Source organism: Cherax quadricarinatus, chromosome 83 (assembly GCF_038502225.1).
Source record: "Cherax quadricarinatus isolate ZL_2023a chromosome 83, ASM3850222v1, whole genome shotgun sequence".
NCBI lineage: Eukaryota > Metazoa > Arthropoda > Malacostraca > Decapoda > Parastacidae > Cherax > Cherax quadricarinatus.
This window is the reverse complement of record NC_091374.1, coordinates 13691330-13709912: the sequence shown is the minus strand read 5'-3', so window position 1 is coordinate 13709912 and position 18583 is coordinate 13691330. Positions and strand designations below refer to the sequence as shown.

At 41.1% G+C, this 18583-nt stretch overlaps 1 protein-coding gene across 2 annotated transcripts in view; it reads right to left on the bottom strand.

The window, feature by feature from the left end:
- The window catches only part of LOC128702108 (cytoskeleton-associated protein 5-like), an 81207-nt gene that overhangs the window by 11955 nt on the left and 50669 nt on the right, over positions 1 to 18583 (bottom strand). For both annotated transcript variants that reach the window (XM_070102862.1, XM_070102863.1), the window contains 2 exons: positions 14011 to 14184; positions 12413 to 12596 (listed from right to left, as the gene is read on the bottom strand). In XM_070102862.1, coding sequence (XP_069958963.1) covers positions 12413 to 12596; positions 14011 to 14184 — 358 coding nt within the window. The remainder of the gene's footprint in view (positions 1 to 12412; positions 12597 to 14010; positions 14185 to 18583) is intronic.

Sequence of the window (18583 nt, the reverse complement as noted above, 5' to 3'; positions counted from 1 at the left end):
TTATTGTAAAAATGGTATAAATAGCTAAGCCACAAGGGCTATACAGCGCTGCAGGGTAGGGAAGGAAGTGAGGGTATCGGGTGGCAGAATGGGGGAGGGATGATTAGTAGGTTACAGAAAACAGCGGGGCAGGGGATAGTGCAGGGGTAGAGGGTAGCAAGAGATTGAGGTAGAAAGGGCTGAAGGTATCATCAGAGTTTGTGGAGTAAGTCAGTTGTTCTCAAAAAGTCAATGAGAGTGTCTGGATGAAAGGTGGGTCCATCAGCGAGAAGGGAAGGTAAAGAGATAGCAGCGGAGTGAAAACGACGTTGGAGGTAAATTCTGCATTCTCGTTGATAAAGTGGGCAGTCTAACAGAATGTGGCTAACCAATACTGGAACCTGACAATTCTCACAGAGAGGAGCAGGGCGCCTCCCCATGAGATATCCATGAGTAAGACGAGTATGGCCAATGCGAAGGCGGGAGAGAGTAGTCTCCCAACCTCGACACTGGTGACAAGAAGACGGCCAGTAACCTATACTCGGTTTAATAGAACAAAGTTTGTTATTGAGCAGAGCAGACCAACGTTGTTGCCAACGGGTGTGAAGGTGGGTAGCTATTACAGCAAAATAGTCCGGAAATGGAACACCTCTATATGAAATTGGTAGGTCATGTACTGCTGACCGCGCAGCAGTGTCTGCCTGTTCATTGCCCTGTACGTCAACATGACCAGGGACCCAACAAAAAACAATATCTTTATGCTTGGTAGAGATACGGCGTAGCCAAAGTTGGATACGGAGAACTAGGGGGTGAGGTGTATCAAATTTCCGTATAGCCTGTAGAGCACTAAGGGAGTCTGAGACAACCACAAATGATGACACAGGCATAGATGTGATACGAATAAGTGCTGCAAGAATGGCATACAATTCAGCAGTAAAATTGCTAGCCGAAGATAGTAAATGCCCTTGCACGACGCTGTCCAGAAACACTGCTGCGAATCCGACGCCGTTAGAAGATTTAGAGCCATCTGTGTACACGGCGATGGCATGAGAATGAGAGTGGAAGTGGTCAAGAAAGAGAGAGCGGGAAGCCACCGTAGGCAGTTGGGCTTTCGAGCAAGGGAGTGAGAAAGAACAGACCCGAACAGCTGGAACTTCCCAGGGGGGTAGGGAAAAGTGAGATGCTACATGAACATATAAAGGCAGTAACTGAAGGGAAGACAAGAGCGAATGTAGGCGAAGAGAGAAGGGACGGAGCAAACAGGGGCGGCGAACAAATAAAGAATGTCTACTAATATCAGTGACCATTCTATAAATGGAAGGATTGCGGAGATCGTGAGAGCGCACATAGTAGCAAAGGCAATGGGTATCACGGCGATCAGACAAGGATGGAACATTCGCTTCTGCATAGAGGCTCTCAACAGGGAAAGAGCGAAAAGCACCAAGGCATAAACGTAATCCTTGGTGATGGATGGGGTTAAGGCTAGAGAGAGTAGCAGGAGAGGCCGCTGAATAGATCTGGTCACCATAATCGAGTTTCGATAAAATGAGGGCTGAATGTAGGTGAAGGAGAGTTCGACGATCAGCTCCCCATGAAAGATGAGCAAGGGTTTTAAGAAGGTTCAGCCGGCTGTGACAAGTTGCCTTTAGAGAGGTAATGTGGGGTTTCCAGGATAACCTACGGTCAAAGAGAAGGCCTAGAAACCTGACTGTATCACGTTCAGGGATACGGGAGCCATAGAGGTACAAAGGATGATCGGAGATGACAGAGCGTCTAGTGAAAGTAATTTGGTGAGTTTTGGTACTGGAAAATTTAAACCCATGCGTGGTGGCCCAATTGGAAACACGGTCGACCACATGCTGGAGAGAAACTGTAATGAGGTGACAGTCAGCGCCTGCACAAGCAATAGCGAAGTCATCTACATAGAGTGATGACCAAATATTGGATGGAAGAACAGAGGCCAAATCATTTATAGCAAGGAGAAAAAGTGTTGTGCTCAGAACACATCCCTGAGGGACACCTTCAGCTTGGACAAAGTCCGGGGAGAGCACATTATTGACTCGAACACGGAAATGTCTGTCAGTTAAAAAGTTCTTAAGGAAAGATGGTAGATTGCCTCGGAGGCCTAAGGAGTGGGCTTGGGCCAAAATATTATACCTCCAAGTTGTGTCATATGCCTTCTCAAGGTCAAAAAATATGGCAATAACTGAGTGGTTATTCGCAAAGGCATTACGAACATACGTATCCAAACGTAGTAAGGGGTCTATGGTAGAACGGCCCTTACGAAAGCCATATTGACGAGTGGAGAGACTGTTGTGTGTCTCTAAATACCACATTAAATGTCTATTTACCAGACGTTCCATCACTTTGCAAACTGCACTGGTAAGAGCGATGGGACGATAGTGGGAGGCTTCATGTCCCGTAGTACCCGGTTTGCGGAAAGGGAGAACAATGGCAGATTTCCACAGCTGTGGAAGAACTCCTTGTGACCAAATAAGATTGAAAAGGCATAAGAGGACTGCAAGGGCTGACTGATGTAAATGTTGTAACATACGAATATGAATGTCGTCAGGCCCAGCTGTCGGTGATTGGCAAGCTGAGAGTGTTGCCTCCAGTTCCTGAAGTGTAAAAGGCACATTATGCTGTTCTTCTCTGAGAGAAGAAAAGTCCAAGGGTGCTAACTCTCTGGCAGACTTTGAGGAAAGAAACGAGGGGCAGAGATGGAGCCCCAGAGAAATACGGACCAGATGATTGCCAATTTCAATGGCAACATCTAGAGGGTTTGCTATATCAACACCGGCAACCCGCAAAACAGAAGCCGGGTCAGGAGAATATTTACCACTCAGTTTCCGTACTTTTTTCCAGACTGCACTCATAGAGGAAGCAGAGGTGATGGTGGAGACAATCTCGCCAGCAAGTGCATTTAGCGTCATGGATGACACGGCAAGCGATTGCACGCTTCTGCTCAAAATCAAGAAGTTTCTCATTGGTTCTATTATACCAGTATCTGCCCCACGCAGCACATTTCAAACGTACTGCACGAGCACAAGCAGGAGACCACCAAGGCACACATTTCTGAGAATGCCTGCCCGAGGTTTGGAGTAAAGAATGAGAAGCTGCGGTTAAAGCTGAGGACGAGAAGAGGTGTAAAAGCTCATCAATGGAGGACGAAGAAGGAACCTCACGAAAAACAGTTAGCTGTGAGTAAAGGTCCCAATTTGCCTGATCAAATTGCCAGCGTGGGTTACGAAGAGGTGGTGAATATGAAGGGGAAGTAAGAATGATTGGAAAATGATCGCTGTCATGTAAATCTGGGAGAACAGACCAGGTGAAGTCTAGTGCAGCAGAGGAAGAGCAGACTTAAAGATCGATGCAAGAGAGAGTATGAGTACGAGGATCAAAATGGGTGTGAGTACCTGTATTTAAAACATGGAGGGGGTGGGAAGCAAGAAAAGCCTCTAGCTGAATGCCACGGGAATCACAGTGAGACCCCCCAGAGAAAATGATGGGCATTAAAATCGCCAAGTAACAGAAGTGGTGGCGGTAATGACGAAACAAGAAAGGCAATATCCGGAATAGATAATGCTCGAGAAGGAGAGAGGTACAAAGAACAGAGTGTATACCACCTATGCAGGTGGATACGGGCTGCTGTGTAATGCAGCGAAGTACGAACAAATAGCTGATGGTACGGAATATCAGTGCGTAGAAGAAGGGCACTTTCGTTAAAGGTCCCATCAGGAAAAGGATCCGAAGAATACAATAAATTATAGCCTGAGATGGGATAGATAACAGCAGAGTGTAATTTTGGTTCTTGTAAGCAAACACCAACAGGGGAAAATTGGGAGAGCAACGTCTGAAGCTCACCCCGATTACCCGAGGCCGCGTATATTCCACTGTAAATAGGCCATGATTGGCAACGATAAAGATACTAGAAATCCGCAGGTAAGGGTACTTACGGACTAGAGGGGTTAGAAAAGTCCACATGCGGTGGCAGCGGAAAACGTTCAAGCAGTGAAGGAATGGTGCACTGTGAAGAAAGGAGTTGCGCAGATGGAGAAGAGGAAAGAGAAGGAACAGAGGGTGGATCAGTGTCCATTGATGGTTTGGTCTCTGCAATATATTCAGAGATTGCTTCAAGTGTTTCGGAGTTCAGAGACGTCGTATGGGAGACAATATTGGAGATGGAAGGAGGAGGAGTTTGAGTAAAGATCAGAACTGTAATGGACTGTACCAAGGTAGGGGGGGGGGGGAAGAGTGGAGGGAACTGGAGAAGTGTAGGAGGGGACAGAAGAGGCAGAAACCTGGGAGGTGGCAGAAGAGGAAGAAACTTGGGAGGGGACAGGGGAGGAAGGCACAGTACGAGGAGGAGGATGAACCTCCACACTTGTAACAGAGCCAGTGAAAGGGGAAGACCCAGGTACAGAGACCGGGAAGGTAAAGTGTGGAGGTGGATGAAGGGAAGGAGGGGTTAAAGGAGATTTTTTGGACTTCTGAGAAGTAGAGGGACGATTGGGGTTTGTGAGGGAGAATATGAAGTGAGAACAGACTGAGGTGTTGAAGTAGGGACATCTGAGCCCAGGACAGCAAAAGAATTAGATACAGGAGTGACTATGGAACTGTCAACCACAGAGGAGGCTGCAGAAGATGGGACCCCGGAAGTGGGGGGACGTTTTGAAACACGAGAATAAGAAACACGGGGTAGTCTCCCTTGGAGGCAGAGATGAGAAACCGCCATAGCATAAGGGAGACCTTCTGCCTCTTTGAGGCAACGAATTTACCGCTCATTCAAGTAGACCTGGTAATGGTGAGAGTACGAAGGGTGAGCCTCATGACAATTAAGGCAAGAGGGAGGTCGACTGCAAGACGTATTAGAATGGTCATCGGCACCACAGACTGGGCATTCGGCTATAGATCTGCAATATTTTGCTGGGTGGCCAAATCGCCAGCAATTTCTACACTGTTGCGGTGTAGGGATCACCTTTCGAACTTGTAACCGATGTCCTGCTACATAAACAGAGGATGGGAGTTCACGGCTGTCAAAAGTTAAACGAGCCACATTGCAAGGGTATCGTCTCCGCCCGCGGGCAGGAAGAACATAAGTGTCTACCTTGAGAATTGGGAGATCTTGGAGTTCCAGCTGTTCGAGAATGTCATTGCCACATGTCTGGAAATTCTGTTGGACTATGGTATGGGGCAGAATGACAGTACCACTACAAGAATTGAGGGAATGATGTTTTTCGATAGTGATAGGAATAGTATCGATATGTGAAAGAAGAGAAAGATCATGAGCTTGGGTAGCATTCTGGACTGTGATGATGCACGTACCACTCTTAAGAGCATGAAAGGAAATATCTCTACCTACACGGTGTAAGAGCACTTTGCCAATACTATGGTCGGAAAGATAGGCAGTAAAAGAAGCCCGTCTTAAAGTAAAGAATTTAGTCCACTGTGTGGTCCTAAACTGAGTGTGGAGAGGGAGTGCATGACGTGTCGGTCTTTTCCGAGTAGAATGGGAAGGTAACAAAGTAACGTCATCAGGAGATTGTCGTTGGCGTTTAGAAGTGGGACCAGAGTTGGTCCGACGTGGGACGGGCTGGCGATTCGAAAATTGCCGCACCATAGAGGGAGAGGCCAGAAGCATAGTCAAAGGAGAGCGGAGGTCAGACAAATCGAAGGAGTGAGTCGAAACCCCGGCACCTGAAGCGGGTGACGAAACAGCACCAGCAAGAGGTACAGGGGTCTTAGGAGTGTCCGAAGAGTGGCCAAAAGACGAGGCGAGGTCAGAACAGGGTGCGGTAACAGTAAGGGGGCCGGGGGTAGCGGGGTCATGCATCGGGGACTCCATGGTTAGGTTACTTATTTTTTTTTGTTTGTAAGAAAAGAAAAAAATAAAAGTAAAAAAAAGAAAAAAAGAAGGGGGACTGGGGAGGGATAGTTCCTAGGAGGAATGAAAGGGCCAGAAATCTCCCTCCGCGCCCAAGAGGACCTCAGCACCGCAAGTAGCGCAGATGCAGCGTGGAACCCATGCCATACCCTACCCTTCATGCCAGTAAACCAGCAATCCGGGATAGCAACCTCACATCTGCCGAGCTACCTTGGTGGACAAAAGAGAGGGTGGCCGGATATCCGCCACAAAGCATACCTCCTTCGGCCACCACCCCCGGAATCCGAAAGGTGGCTTCCAGAGATACACCTGTCACCCGAAAGACACCCAAAGCCACCCTCCGGGATACCGGAGAGGGATCGGGACATCCCCAGGCGATCCAGATTCCACGGCAAACTACGCCACCACCAAGAACCTCAACGGAATGGGATGGACCCTGCTACCCTTTCCCCTACCTAGGAACTAGCACGCCTGTGGGAAAAATCCCAAAGGCCAAAAAAGGAAGGGCAAAAGGGAGGGGTGGGGAGGAGGAGGAGGAAAGGAAAAAGGGGAGGATGGGATAGGGAAGGGGGGATTGGGGGGTAATTAGGTTCGGTCTGAGGAAGGAGACCGACAGGTCTAATTCCTCAGACCAAGAGCCTCTTCACCACGCCAAGGAGCCCCCCTTGAAGAGGTGTGAAATCCCAGAAGCCTTTAAAAAAGATAAGACATATCTCCTTTACAAAGGAGGCAGCAGAGCACTGTCGAAAATGTTACAGACCAGTAGCACTAACATCACACATTATACAAGTCTTTGATAGAGTGATTGGAAACAAAATTACAAACTGGAAACAGCATAACCTGCACAACCCGAACCAACACTGATTTAGAGGGGAAAAGATCATGCTTGTCAACTACTAAACTATTATGACAAAACTAGAAACATTGGAAGAAAACCAAAATACAGACGTGTTCCACGCAGATTTCATGAAAGCATTTAAACAAATGTGATTTTTGAAGAAAAAAAAAAAAAGTGAGGTCAGTAGGAATAATGGAAAAAGTAGGCAAATAAATATTCCATTTTATGATGAACAGAACACGATTAGTTGTAAACAAAATAAAAAGCTCAGTACTGTACTAAGGCAAAGTTCTGGGTTATTTACCGTTTTCATTGAAGCAAGCATAAAAAACACCAGCCACAGCTTCAAAATCATTATTTGCAGATATGAAAATAAGCATGACAATTACCTTGGCAGAAGATGTGGGAAAAAACCCACGAAGTCGATTCCGGAGAGTCACCGAGGCACAAAAAATTACGCATACTAACATGTTAGATAGTTTGGTCCCATGCACCTGGTATGTCATCCACAACTAAAGGGTTACAGCAGGGCCTCAGCTTACAACGTTCTGACTTATGACTTTGGCACTTGGACACAATTACTGTATTTGCGGCGTATAAGACACATGATTCTTTTTCCCATAAAATAAGTCCAAAAATCACGCTGCATCCTATAAAGTGAAGGTCAGTGACAGAAGCTACAAGTTTGGGGTGTTGGGTGGGCTGTAGCTCTCCCAGTTACGTACGATTCCGAGCCATTGAAACTAAAACAAGTCTTTTAAGCCGCAAAATACAGTAATTACACATACTTATGAAAAAGTGAGTCACATTTCTGATGGCAGGACCATCATATTTACCAGTTTCCTTAAGAATGAATCAGATTTATTCTTAATTAGTTTCTTATTAGCATTCATACTTTGTGTATATTAATTTCATTCTTTTTAGAGCTCACATTTACTTGGTAGAGATTAGTCATGAACCACAGATTTAAACATATGTATTTTTATTAAGGATGAATTTTATAATTATTAGTAATTTTTTCTGTTAGTTTTTTACTAAATGCATTCATACTCTGAACAGAGTATGCTCATTCTATAAATGCACAGAGCACTCACATCTGTTTAGTACACTGGTTAAAATATAAATATTTAACAATTACGCTAGACATTGCAGTGGGTGTGATGTAGGGACAGCAGGAGCTGTTGCCTACACATCTGTCACTCCACACCATATTCAACCACAGCAATGAGGAAGGAAAGAGCACTTATTTGGATTATTATTACTCAGGAACACACAATTCCAATACGAGGCATTCTACAGGAAAATACGTTGAGAGTATCGAACATGTGACTCGTGATGATTTTTATGGAATGCATTAACATTGTAAGTTGGAACACTGCTGTATTTGTTAATACTATAAATCTATCTTGTAATACAACACAACAAAACAAAATAAATCTATCACTAACAAAAAGATACTAACTATAACTCATTACTTCTTTAAGTTGATAGGGAATAAAAATGGATGTGTCATTATCAAGTGATCTGTAATGAACATGCTGTTGGAATGTAAGCAAGGTAACATTTACTGAGGGATTCAAGGAAATCAGTTAGCCAGATCTGTATCATGGAAGTAGTAAGGGAGAAGAGAAGATGAAGGGTAATCCGAAGTGTGATGTCAGCACACTTCTGGGAAGACAGTGATTGAATGAATGATGGGAAATTGGTTTTCTTTCTTGGGCCACCCTGCCATGGTAGGAGACAGCCAATGTAGATAAAAAAAAAAAAAAAAAAAAAAAAAAAGCCAAACCCACATGGATCATACAGCAATAATTAAGCGACATATTTATTACATTAGCCAGGATGACATGGCAAGATGCAGTTACAGATAACTACTGCCAATGCAGGCTTGTTGCCCAGGCTTTCATAGTAGTTTTCCAGATATTTTACCCAGTAACGATATATATCACGAGTTATTGCATATCTTATCAATACTGCATAAGACTACATGGTTTTATGTCTAATATGGCTGACAGGAGGCAGTTAGGGTAAGATATAAACAGCTATTGGAGGATAGATGGGCTAATGAGAGCATAGGCAATGGGGTCGAAGAGGTATGGGGTAGGTTTAAAAATGTAGTGTTAGAGTGTTCAGCAGAAGTTTGTGGTTACAGGAAAGTGGGTGCAGGAGGGAAGAGGAGCGATTGGTGGAATGATGATGTAAAGAGAGTAGTAAGGGAGAAAAAGTTAGCATATGAGAAGTTTTTACAAAGTAGAAGTGATGCAAGGAGGGAAGAGTATATGGAGAAAAAGAGAGAAGTTAAGAGAGTGGTGAAGCAATGTAAAAAGAGAGCAAATGAGAGAGTGGGTGAGATGTTATCAACAAATTTTGTTGAAAATAAGAAAAAGTTTTGGAGTGAGATTAACAAGTTAAGAAAGCCTAGAGAACAAATGGATTTGTCAGTTAAAAATAGGAGAGGAGAGTTATTAAATGGAGAGTTAGAGGTATTGGGAAGATGGAAGGAATATTTTGAGGAATTGTTAAATGTTGATGAAGATAGGGAAGCTGTGATTTCGTGTATAGGGCAAGGAGGAATAACATCTTGTAGGAGTGAGGAAGAGCCAGTTGTGAGTGTGGGGGAAGTTCGTGAGGCAGTAGGTAAAATGAAAGGGGGTAAGGCAGCCGGGATTGATGGGATAAAGATAGAAATGTTAAAAGCAGGTGGGGATATAGTTTTGGAGTGGTTGGTGCAATTATTTAATAAATGTATGGAAGAGGGTAAGGTACCTAGGGATTGGCAGAGAGCATGCATAGTTCCTTTGTATAAAGGCAAAGGGGATAAAAGAGAGTGCAAAAATTATAGGGGGATAAGTCTGTTGAGTGTACCTGGTAAAGTGTATGGTAGAGTTATAATTGAAAGAATTAAGAGTAAGACGGAGAATAGGATAGCAGATGAACAAGGAGGCTTTAGGAAAGGTAGGGGGTGTGTGGACCAGGTGTTTACAGTGAAACATATAAGTGAACAGTATTTAGATAAGGCTAAAGAGGTCTTTGTGGCATTTATGGATTTGGAAAAGGCGTATGACAGGGTGGATAGGGGGGCAATGTGGCAGATGTTGCAAGTGTATGGTGTAGGAGGTAGGTTACTGAAAGCAGTGAAGAGTTTTTACGAGGATAGTGAGGCTCAAGTTAGAGTATGTAGGAAAGAGGGAAATTTTTTCCCAGTAAAAGTAGGCCTTAGACAAGGATGTGTGATGTCACCGTGGTTGTTTAATATATTTATAGATGGGGTTGTAAGAGAAGTAAATGCGAGGGTCTTGGCAAGAGGCGTGGAGTTAAAAGATAAAGAATCACACACAAAGTGGGAGTTGTCACAGCTGCTCTTTGCTGATGACACTGTGCTCTTGGGAGATTCTGAAGAGAAGTTGCAGAGATTGGTGGATGAATTTGGTAGGGTGTGCAAAAGAAGAAAATTAAAGGTGAATACAGGAAAGAGTAAGGTTATGAGGATAACAAAAAGATTAGGTGATGAAAGATTGAATATCAGATTGGAGGGAGAGAGTATGGAGGAGGTGAACGTATTCAGATATTTGGGAGTGGACGTGTCAGCGGATGGGTCTATGAAAGATGAGGTGAATCATAGAATTGATGAGGGAAAAAGAGTGAGTGGTGCACTTAGGAGTCTGTGGAGACAAAGAACTTTGTCCTTGGAGGCAAAGAGGGGAATGTATGAGAGTATAGTTTTACCAACGCTCTTATATGGGTGTGAAGCGTGGGTGATGAATGTTGCAGCGAGGAGAAGGCTGGAGGCAGTGGAGATGTCATGTCTGAGGGCAATGTGTGGTGTGAATATAATGCAGAGAATTCGTAGTTTGGAAGTTAGGAGGAGGTGCGGGATTACCAAAACTGTTGTCCAGAGGGCTGAGGAAGGGTTGTTGAGGTGGTTCGGACATGTAGAGAGAATGGAGCGAAACAGAATGACTTCAAGAGTGTATCAGTCTGTAGTGGAAGGAAGGCGGGGTAGGGGTCGGCCTAGGAAGGGTTGGAGGGAGGGGGTAAAGGAGGTTTTGTGTGCGAGGGGCTTGGACTTCCAGCAGGCATGCGTGAGCGTGTTTGATAGGAGTGAATGGAGACAAATGGTTTTTAATACTTGACGTGCTGTTGGAGTGTGAGCAAAGTAACATTTATGAAGGGATTCAGGGAAACCGGCAGGCCGGACTTGAGTCCTGGAGATGGGAAGTACAGTGCCTGCACTCTGAAGGAGGGGTGTTAATGTTGCAGTTTAAAAACTGTAGTGTAAAGCACCCTTCTGGCAAGACAGTGATGGAGTGAATGATGGTGAAAGTTTTTCTTTTTCGGGCCACCCTGCCTTGGTGGGAATCGGCCGGTGTGATAATAAAAAAAAAAAAAAAATGGCTGACAACTGTAAATCAATTGATTAAAGTCACGTGACTGAAAAACTTCAATAGGTAATACCATAGAGCGCATTTAGACATTTGATTACTACTGTACGTCGAAAATAGCAATATAAAAGATCCTTTACAGAAAAAAAAAGAAAAAAAAAAAAAAAAAGAACTAGATTGGTTCAGGCTAATATAAACATTAGGTTTCCAGAATGTTCATTATATCAGTAAGAAAATAAAGTATGTGGGTCATCTAGTTACTTCTCAGGATTGTATTGATGTTGGTAGAATTACCAACAGAAGTGCAACTAATGTAACATTTTATTGTGGCAACGTTTCGCACTCCAGGAGCTTTGACAAGCCGTTTCAGCTTGACAAAGCTCCTGGACAGTAAAATGTTGCCACAATAAAATGTCACATTCGTTGCACCTGTGTCCTTTTACCTAACACTTCTCAGTATACTGTATAATCAGTATTTAAACTGTAGTTCTTGCTAGCCAAAATTTTTCTAGGCCTTATATAAAACTCCTTTGTAGATTTATCTGGAATTTAAATAGCCTTCACAGCTTATTATTCCTCAATTTGTGTTGCTCTGATTGAACTGTTAAAAAAAAAAAAAAAAGGGATGCACAGGATACCCTTCGACTGGGAATTTAGTCTACGACATACATTTAAAAAATTTCTGAGTGAAGTATCTTCTGTTCCTCACTGGTGTAGGTGCAAACCTGTAACCAGTTACGAGTTACTCAACTCAAAAACAACAGCTTTCATTGCTGACTGCCTGATCAACCAGGATGTTGCTGCCAGCAGTATGTAAGCCTATTTAGCCATTACATCCTGGCTGAACTAGCACACTTTGCAGTTACTGGTCCAGCAACCTCTTGAAAACAGAGAAGCACTCACCACAGTACAATGCAATATAGGATGTCCACAGTCCTTTTCTAATTATATAAAAAAAATATGTGACAATGCAGTTTCATGGCTCTATCTAAACTGTGAAATCTCAGTATATGCATTTCTAGTTATCTATAACACATCTAATCAATACTCTGGTTCATTACATGTACTGGCCAACAAATCACCATGACTTTCCTGGTGCCATCATTTATTCTAAAGTCAGCTACTTGTATCTGGAAAATAATAATTCACAAACCTCCCCAATATCAAAGCACAGAACCAAAAATGTTTGGTATAACCTTGATAACGGATACTGACAATCAGTTGAGAGAGAGATGTGAGAAACACTGGGACATATTTATTTGAAGAAGCCTCAGTGTTTACTCACATCTCTCTCTCAACTAAAAATGTTTCATCACTAAACCAACATACCTGAGTTTGACCCATTTTCTGAAGCAGGGTTAGATGCTACTTTTACTTCCGCCTGTCGTTCCATTTCTACTCTTTTCAGGCCTCGCTCAATATAATTCTGGAAGAACTGTGATGATTTTCTCAAGAATGGTTCAATGTCTGCTTCTGGATGTTTTTGCTTGAATTCATATAGTTGGATCAAACCCTGAGATAGAAATATCTATTCAGAATAACTGGTTTGATATAAAAATTGTTCAGAAGTCAAGTTAATAAAAAAAAAAAAGAAGAAGATTAACAGTAAAGTAATTTGGTGAAGAAGTGTGTCACCAGAAATCTGTGTAAGGATAAGTGCACTGGGGAAAGGGAGGAGATGGAAAACAGACAAGAAAAGTGATTAAGATGAACAGCAAGAAGAGAAAAAATGGAATTAAGAGTTCTAAGAAGGGGAATGAACTGCTACCAATTAAAAGTGCCAGGTAAGCAAGGTTGTGATTGCTATCTAGGATTATAGGCTCCTAAGAGCACCAGCCTGACTGACCAGGCAATCAAAACAGCCTGTTCTCAGGTTTTACTATAAGGACAGAAACCAGTCACAGGTATAGGAAATATGGCAGAAATATGGAGGAAAAATGCAAGAATATGGGGAGGAGAAGTGGCATATGGAAGAGAAAGGGAGGAATATGGGAAAAAGAAGAAAGGAAAACAACTAAGGTATATAAATTGTGGAAAAATACTTCACTCTTTTCATATACAATCCACCATCTTGTTAGTTTTTCTTTGTTCTTAGTCAGAAAAATTTGTTTGCTCTACTAATTGCAAATGAAATTTTTAACCTCTAAACACAACCATATTTTTTGCAATTAGCAATACAGTTTTTTTCCACCTATATTAAGAGTAGTCTATTCTTATTTGGCATTCTGTGGCTGCTTACCTCTTCAATTTAATTCAGCAGCAACACATTCAAGATGTGGATGACAAAACTACAAAAATGGATAAATCAGAGAAATATCCTTTTCAGTAATAAACAAAATATCTGTAATACATTTTTCATTAAAAATCACCCATTAGTAGAGAAAAAACAATTGGCACACTAACTGAAGTTGTGAAGAGGCCACCTGAGGTAAGGATTGTTTGCTGTGACCTAATTATTGCATAACTGCCTCTCACAATAACAAGACCCAACAAGAATGGCTTGTTAGGTCCCAGAGGTTAAATTAAAAGGCGACATAAATTTTTTTTTTTTTTTTTTTTCAACAAGTCGGCCGTCTCCCACTGAGGCAGGGTGACCCAAAAAAAAGAAAGAAAATCCCCAAAAAGAAAATACTTTCATCATCATTCAACACTTTCACCACACTCACACATTATCACTGCTTTTGCAGAGGTGCTCAGAATACAACAGTTTAGAAGCATATATGTATAGAGATACACAACATATCCCTCCAAACTGCCATAAATACCCAAGTATAATGCATTTAAAATTGGTAGACAATATAGTAAAGTATTTATCATGTACAACACATACGTTGTCAAACTCACTTGTGGGTGAAACACTCTACCAATAAAACTTCAATGCATTACATGTTAATTTACCACTTATTGCTATTAAATGACTCACTTACTTCTTTAGTGTTTTCCTTTGAGCCAATCTTGCGGAAGATCTCTGATAGTGTGTTGTGAGCTGTTTTACTTAGTCTCTTAGGAGATTTACCACTCTCCACAGAATCATTAGTAACTTGTGCTGCAGCTAATCTGTTGCTATCACCAATGCCACCATCATCTTCAGTCTTTGACTTCTGTGGGTATGATATATTATGAGCTTTGAAGAGAAAATGGCATTATACAACACTCTTCTATATACAGTACCATACCATTAAAGTTTTTTATACCGTATAAATTTAAACCAAAACAACACAATGAAATAAAAGTATTCCTCGGCACATCAATATTTCTTATTGGTCTGAAATTTTATGCAATAACTTGGCAAAAATTGTATTACTCTATGTAGAAAAAGGAAACTACAATATAAAAGTGCTATAAATATGAATAATAACTTTTATTTTTTTAAACAAGTTGGCCGTCTCCCATATACTGGTTGCCAACAAATGTGGCACAGGTATGTCAGAAGATTAAATCTTAGTCCTGTCAGCTCCATCAAGGAGGTCATCTTAATACACAAATAACCCGCACATAGAAGAGAGGAGCTTACAACGACGTTTCGGTCCGACTTGGACCATTTACAAAGTCCCACTGTTATTTGTGTATCGTTCCAGTCATGGTATTGTGCCTTTTTTTGTTATTTTAGGTCATCTTAAGTATTTTCAACTTCCTATATTGCTGTTAGATTTCTGACATTTCACCATTGTATAGTTCTACCTCCTATGTATCTGTTCATGGATTTAGGGACCATTTACCCAAAACCTTCTCAGACCAGGTCTAAAATTAAAAAGAAAACATAAAAAATATGAAATATTAAGCAACAAAAGAAAGTAATGTATATACTGAATGTAAATTTCTTGAAGCTACTTGCCATTTTTACATAGAAAAAAAAAAAAGTAATGCTGCCAGTTAAAAATTTTCAACAGAATTCCAATTCACACTCGTATAACCACACAGCAGTACCTCCCTGGATGGTTGCTATCTACCAACCAACTTCCCAACTTAATAAATTTGTTTATTTACATTTGAGTGATAGTTTTCATGAATATTTTTACTCATGATCTTCCACTTTCATAACAGAGCTATCACCATAACCACTGAACATTTAGGCATGAAATATTCACATAACTTGTACAGCACAATCTCTAATAATCACAGTGTTTTACAGTGGCTATAGAAAACTATAAATGCTTTGCACAGCCAGAGAAGGAATGAGCTTCATTACTGTTTCTATTTAGTGTAAATATCTTAACATTTTAGGAAATGTAAATCACTCTATAAGTAAAAATTGGTTGTCAAAACACCCGCCATTCCCATCGAAGTGACCCAAAGGAGGAAACATGTTCACTGGTATTCTAGCCGTCTTTCCAGAAATTCACACATGACAATTCAACTGACCCACACCCACTCAACAGGTCTCCCATACTTCAACAATATGCCATATCACAAACATTATTTCTCCCTACTCACTCTGATCTAAGGCTTGCAGATGCCTGCTGAATGCTAAAGTCTCTTATCACTCAGAACCACTTTCACATCATTCTTCCAACCCTTCCTGAGATGTTCCCAATACCTCTTCCTTCCACTCCTAATCTGTAAAATCTCCTCTTAGTTACCTTATCTTGCTCCATCCTTTCTAACTGACCAAATGTACACTTTCATTTCATCACGTCATCTTCAATTTTTTTCATTCTTTCATTCCTTGCGCAATTTTTACATCAAACTGATCTTAAAAACATCTCCAATCTTCCTCAATTGGGGGGGGGGGGGTTCCTCACATTCTCTTATACAGGGGATCATAAACTGAGGTATGCATACCCTAAGCCTAAGGGATTTTCAAGGGTACATGAAGGAGTTATCATAATTTTTTTTATGATGCTACTACTATCAGTTATTTTCTTTTTACTTTCCTGAAGACCCAGCAATTACAGAAAGATCTTTGGAGGTACTATCAAACAACTAAGTAAAGTGGTGGAGTGTTTTGTATTTGACCTGCATGAATCAGCCACTGCCAACTATCTCTGTCATTGGTGTGTAGTCAGCAAACACTAGTGCGATTTTTTTTTTTTTTCTTTTTTAACAAGTCAGCCGTCTCCCACCGAGGCAGGGTGACCCAAAAAGAAAGAAAATCCCCAAAAACAAAATACTTTCATCATCATTCAACACTTTCACCTCACTCACATATAATCAGTTTTTGCAGAGGTGCTCAGAACACAAGAGTTAGGAAGCATATACGTATAAAGATACATGACATATCCCTCCAAACTGCTAATATCCTAAACCCCTCCTTTAGAGTGCAGGCAATGTACTTCCCATTTCCAGGACTCGTCCGGCTATGTAAAAATAACCAGGTTTCCCTGATTTTTTTTTTTTCAACAATCCCTTCATTAAATATTATCCTGCTCACACTCCAACAGATCATCAGGTCCCAAATACCATTCGTCTCCATTCACTCCTATCGAACATGCTCATGCACGCCTGCTGGAAGTCCAAGCCCCTCGCCCACAAAACCTCCCTTACCCCTTCCTTCCAACATCAAATATATACAATCACTTTAAATAATGCACTTATTTGGTAAATATTCACATTCATTTAAGCAAGAAAAGTGTGAAAAATCTAGTGTTCACATTTTGAATATAATCCTGTGTTTGGTTTTCAATTTTGAGGTCATGCACAAAGTGAAAATGGCAATCTTAAAAATATTAACATTTCTTGACTGATGTGCACTAAAATTATATGAGCATACAACACATGCATTGAAAAAACATACAAAATTTAAGGCATTTAATGAGCAAAACTAGTTATATTTCATAAAATCTCTAATAGCTCATATCTAAATCTTCATGTGGGTGAATACATCTCGGATGGAAGGTAAAAGAGGGTATGGGTCATCTCAGAAATGGTTGGAAGAGGGGGATAGAATAGAACCGAGTTTTGACAACTTATTTATGGTAGTCATGCTGTTGGGCTGTGAGCAAGGTAACACTTATGAAGGGATTCCGAAAAACTGGTTAAGTGGATGTAAGTCCTGGAGGCAGTGCCTGCACTCGGAGGAGGGATGGAATGTAGTAGTTCAAAGGGTTATTTAAATTGTAATGTCAGCACACTTCTGGTTAGACAGCAATTGAATAAACGATGGTGAATGAATTTCCTTTTTTTCTTTTTAGTCATTCTACCTTAGAGGGGGGAAGTTTAAAAATTAAACAAAACAGTTTCAAGGGGGTGAGAAATTTATCAAGACCATTTCAGAAAATTCCTATACAGGTCCGCCATCACAAATCCGGCAATCAGTTATTCGGCACTAATTTTGGCTAACATAATTTCAAATTTCCAGGGTCGCCACACCAACCTGCTGGTACTCTGGTGGCGCTATTTGCTGCATAAGTCATTCCAATTTCCTTTTCTCCATTTATTGTTTTAACCTGCTTACTTTTAGCCCTAGCCATGGTTCCAATGAATAAATGAAATGCTTCTCATTATGTAAAACACCTACACAGTACATTATCCATTAAAGATAAGGTGGCTTTGAAGCCACTGTCGATTGCCATGAGCTCAGTCTTACGAAGCAGGAGAATATGCTTTATTACGCTAATATCAACACTACAGCTTATTTGCCTATTACAATTGATCTAATATGACATAATAAACAATATAAATAACATAAAACATGTTAAATACTCCAGAATAAATAATATTTGGCATAACACCGAGCAGTTCGACAGAGGTATGAAGAGGATCTTATTGAAACTTGGGCAATGTATGATGGAAAGATACTTCTTAACGTACACCAAAAATGAAAGAAATCAGACCATAAATAGCGGAGTTCACTTCTCGGCCATTAGCGGCCGCTTAGCAGTATATTTTTGTATGGTTGTTATGGTTATATTCTCATTTTTTCGGTCTCATTTGATAGAATGAAAGATATATTACAGAAATAAATATGATTTTGATTGCTTTCCTGATGAAAAGTACCTTGAAATTCCACTCACAGTAGCGGAAATGTTCTATTCTTTAGCGAAGCTCAAGAGTAAACAAATGAGGTCACTGTCCAATACCTGTCCGCCTGCCAGTCTAAATTCCAGTACGGAGTCAAGAATGGCTTGACATTACTTATACAATTATTACAATAATGCAGCAGTCTGCATAACAGTAAATCTTCTATTTTTTTGTAAATAAAAACTCCAAATGAAAAGCAAGAGTAATATAAGAGGGGCCTGTAGCCATGACTAATGAACAGAGAAAATGTTATTTTAGTGCCAGGAATGTCTGCATTGTTTATTCTGGACCCTATTTTGAAATTGGCATCTGTTGAAATTTGTGTGAAATTGGCCAAATTGCCAATTTCTGACCACTTTATTGGGTAGTTGAAATAAGTTGACAGACTAGAAGTAAATAAGTTTATTCAGGTATACACAAATACAGTTACACAGATTATCATACATAGCAGTGTATGTATAGAGAACCTAGGATAACCCAGAAAAGTCAGACAAAGTGACTTATTTCCAGTACCTAGCTTGGGCTTGCCATATATTATTT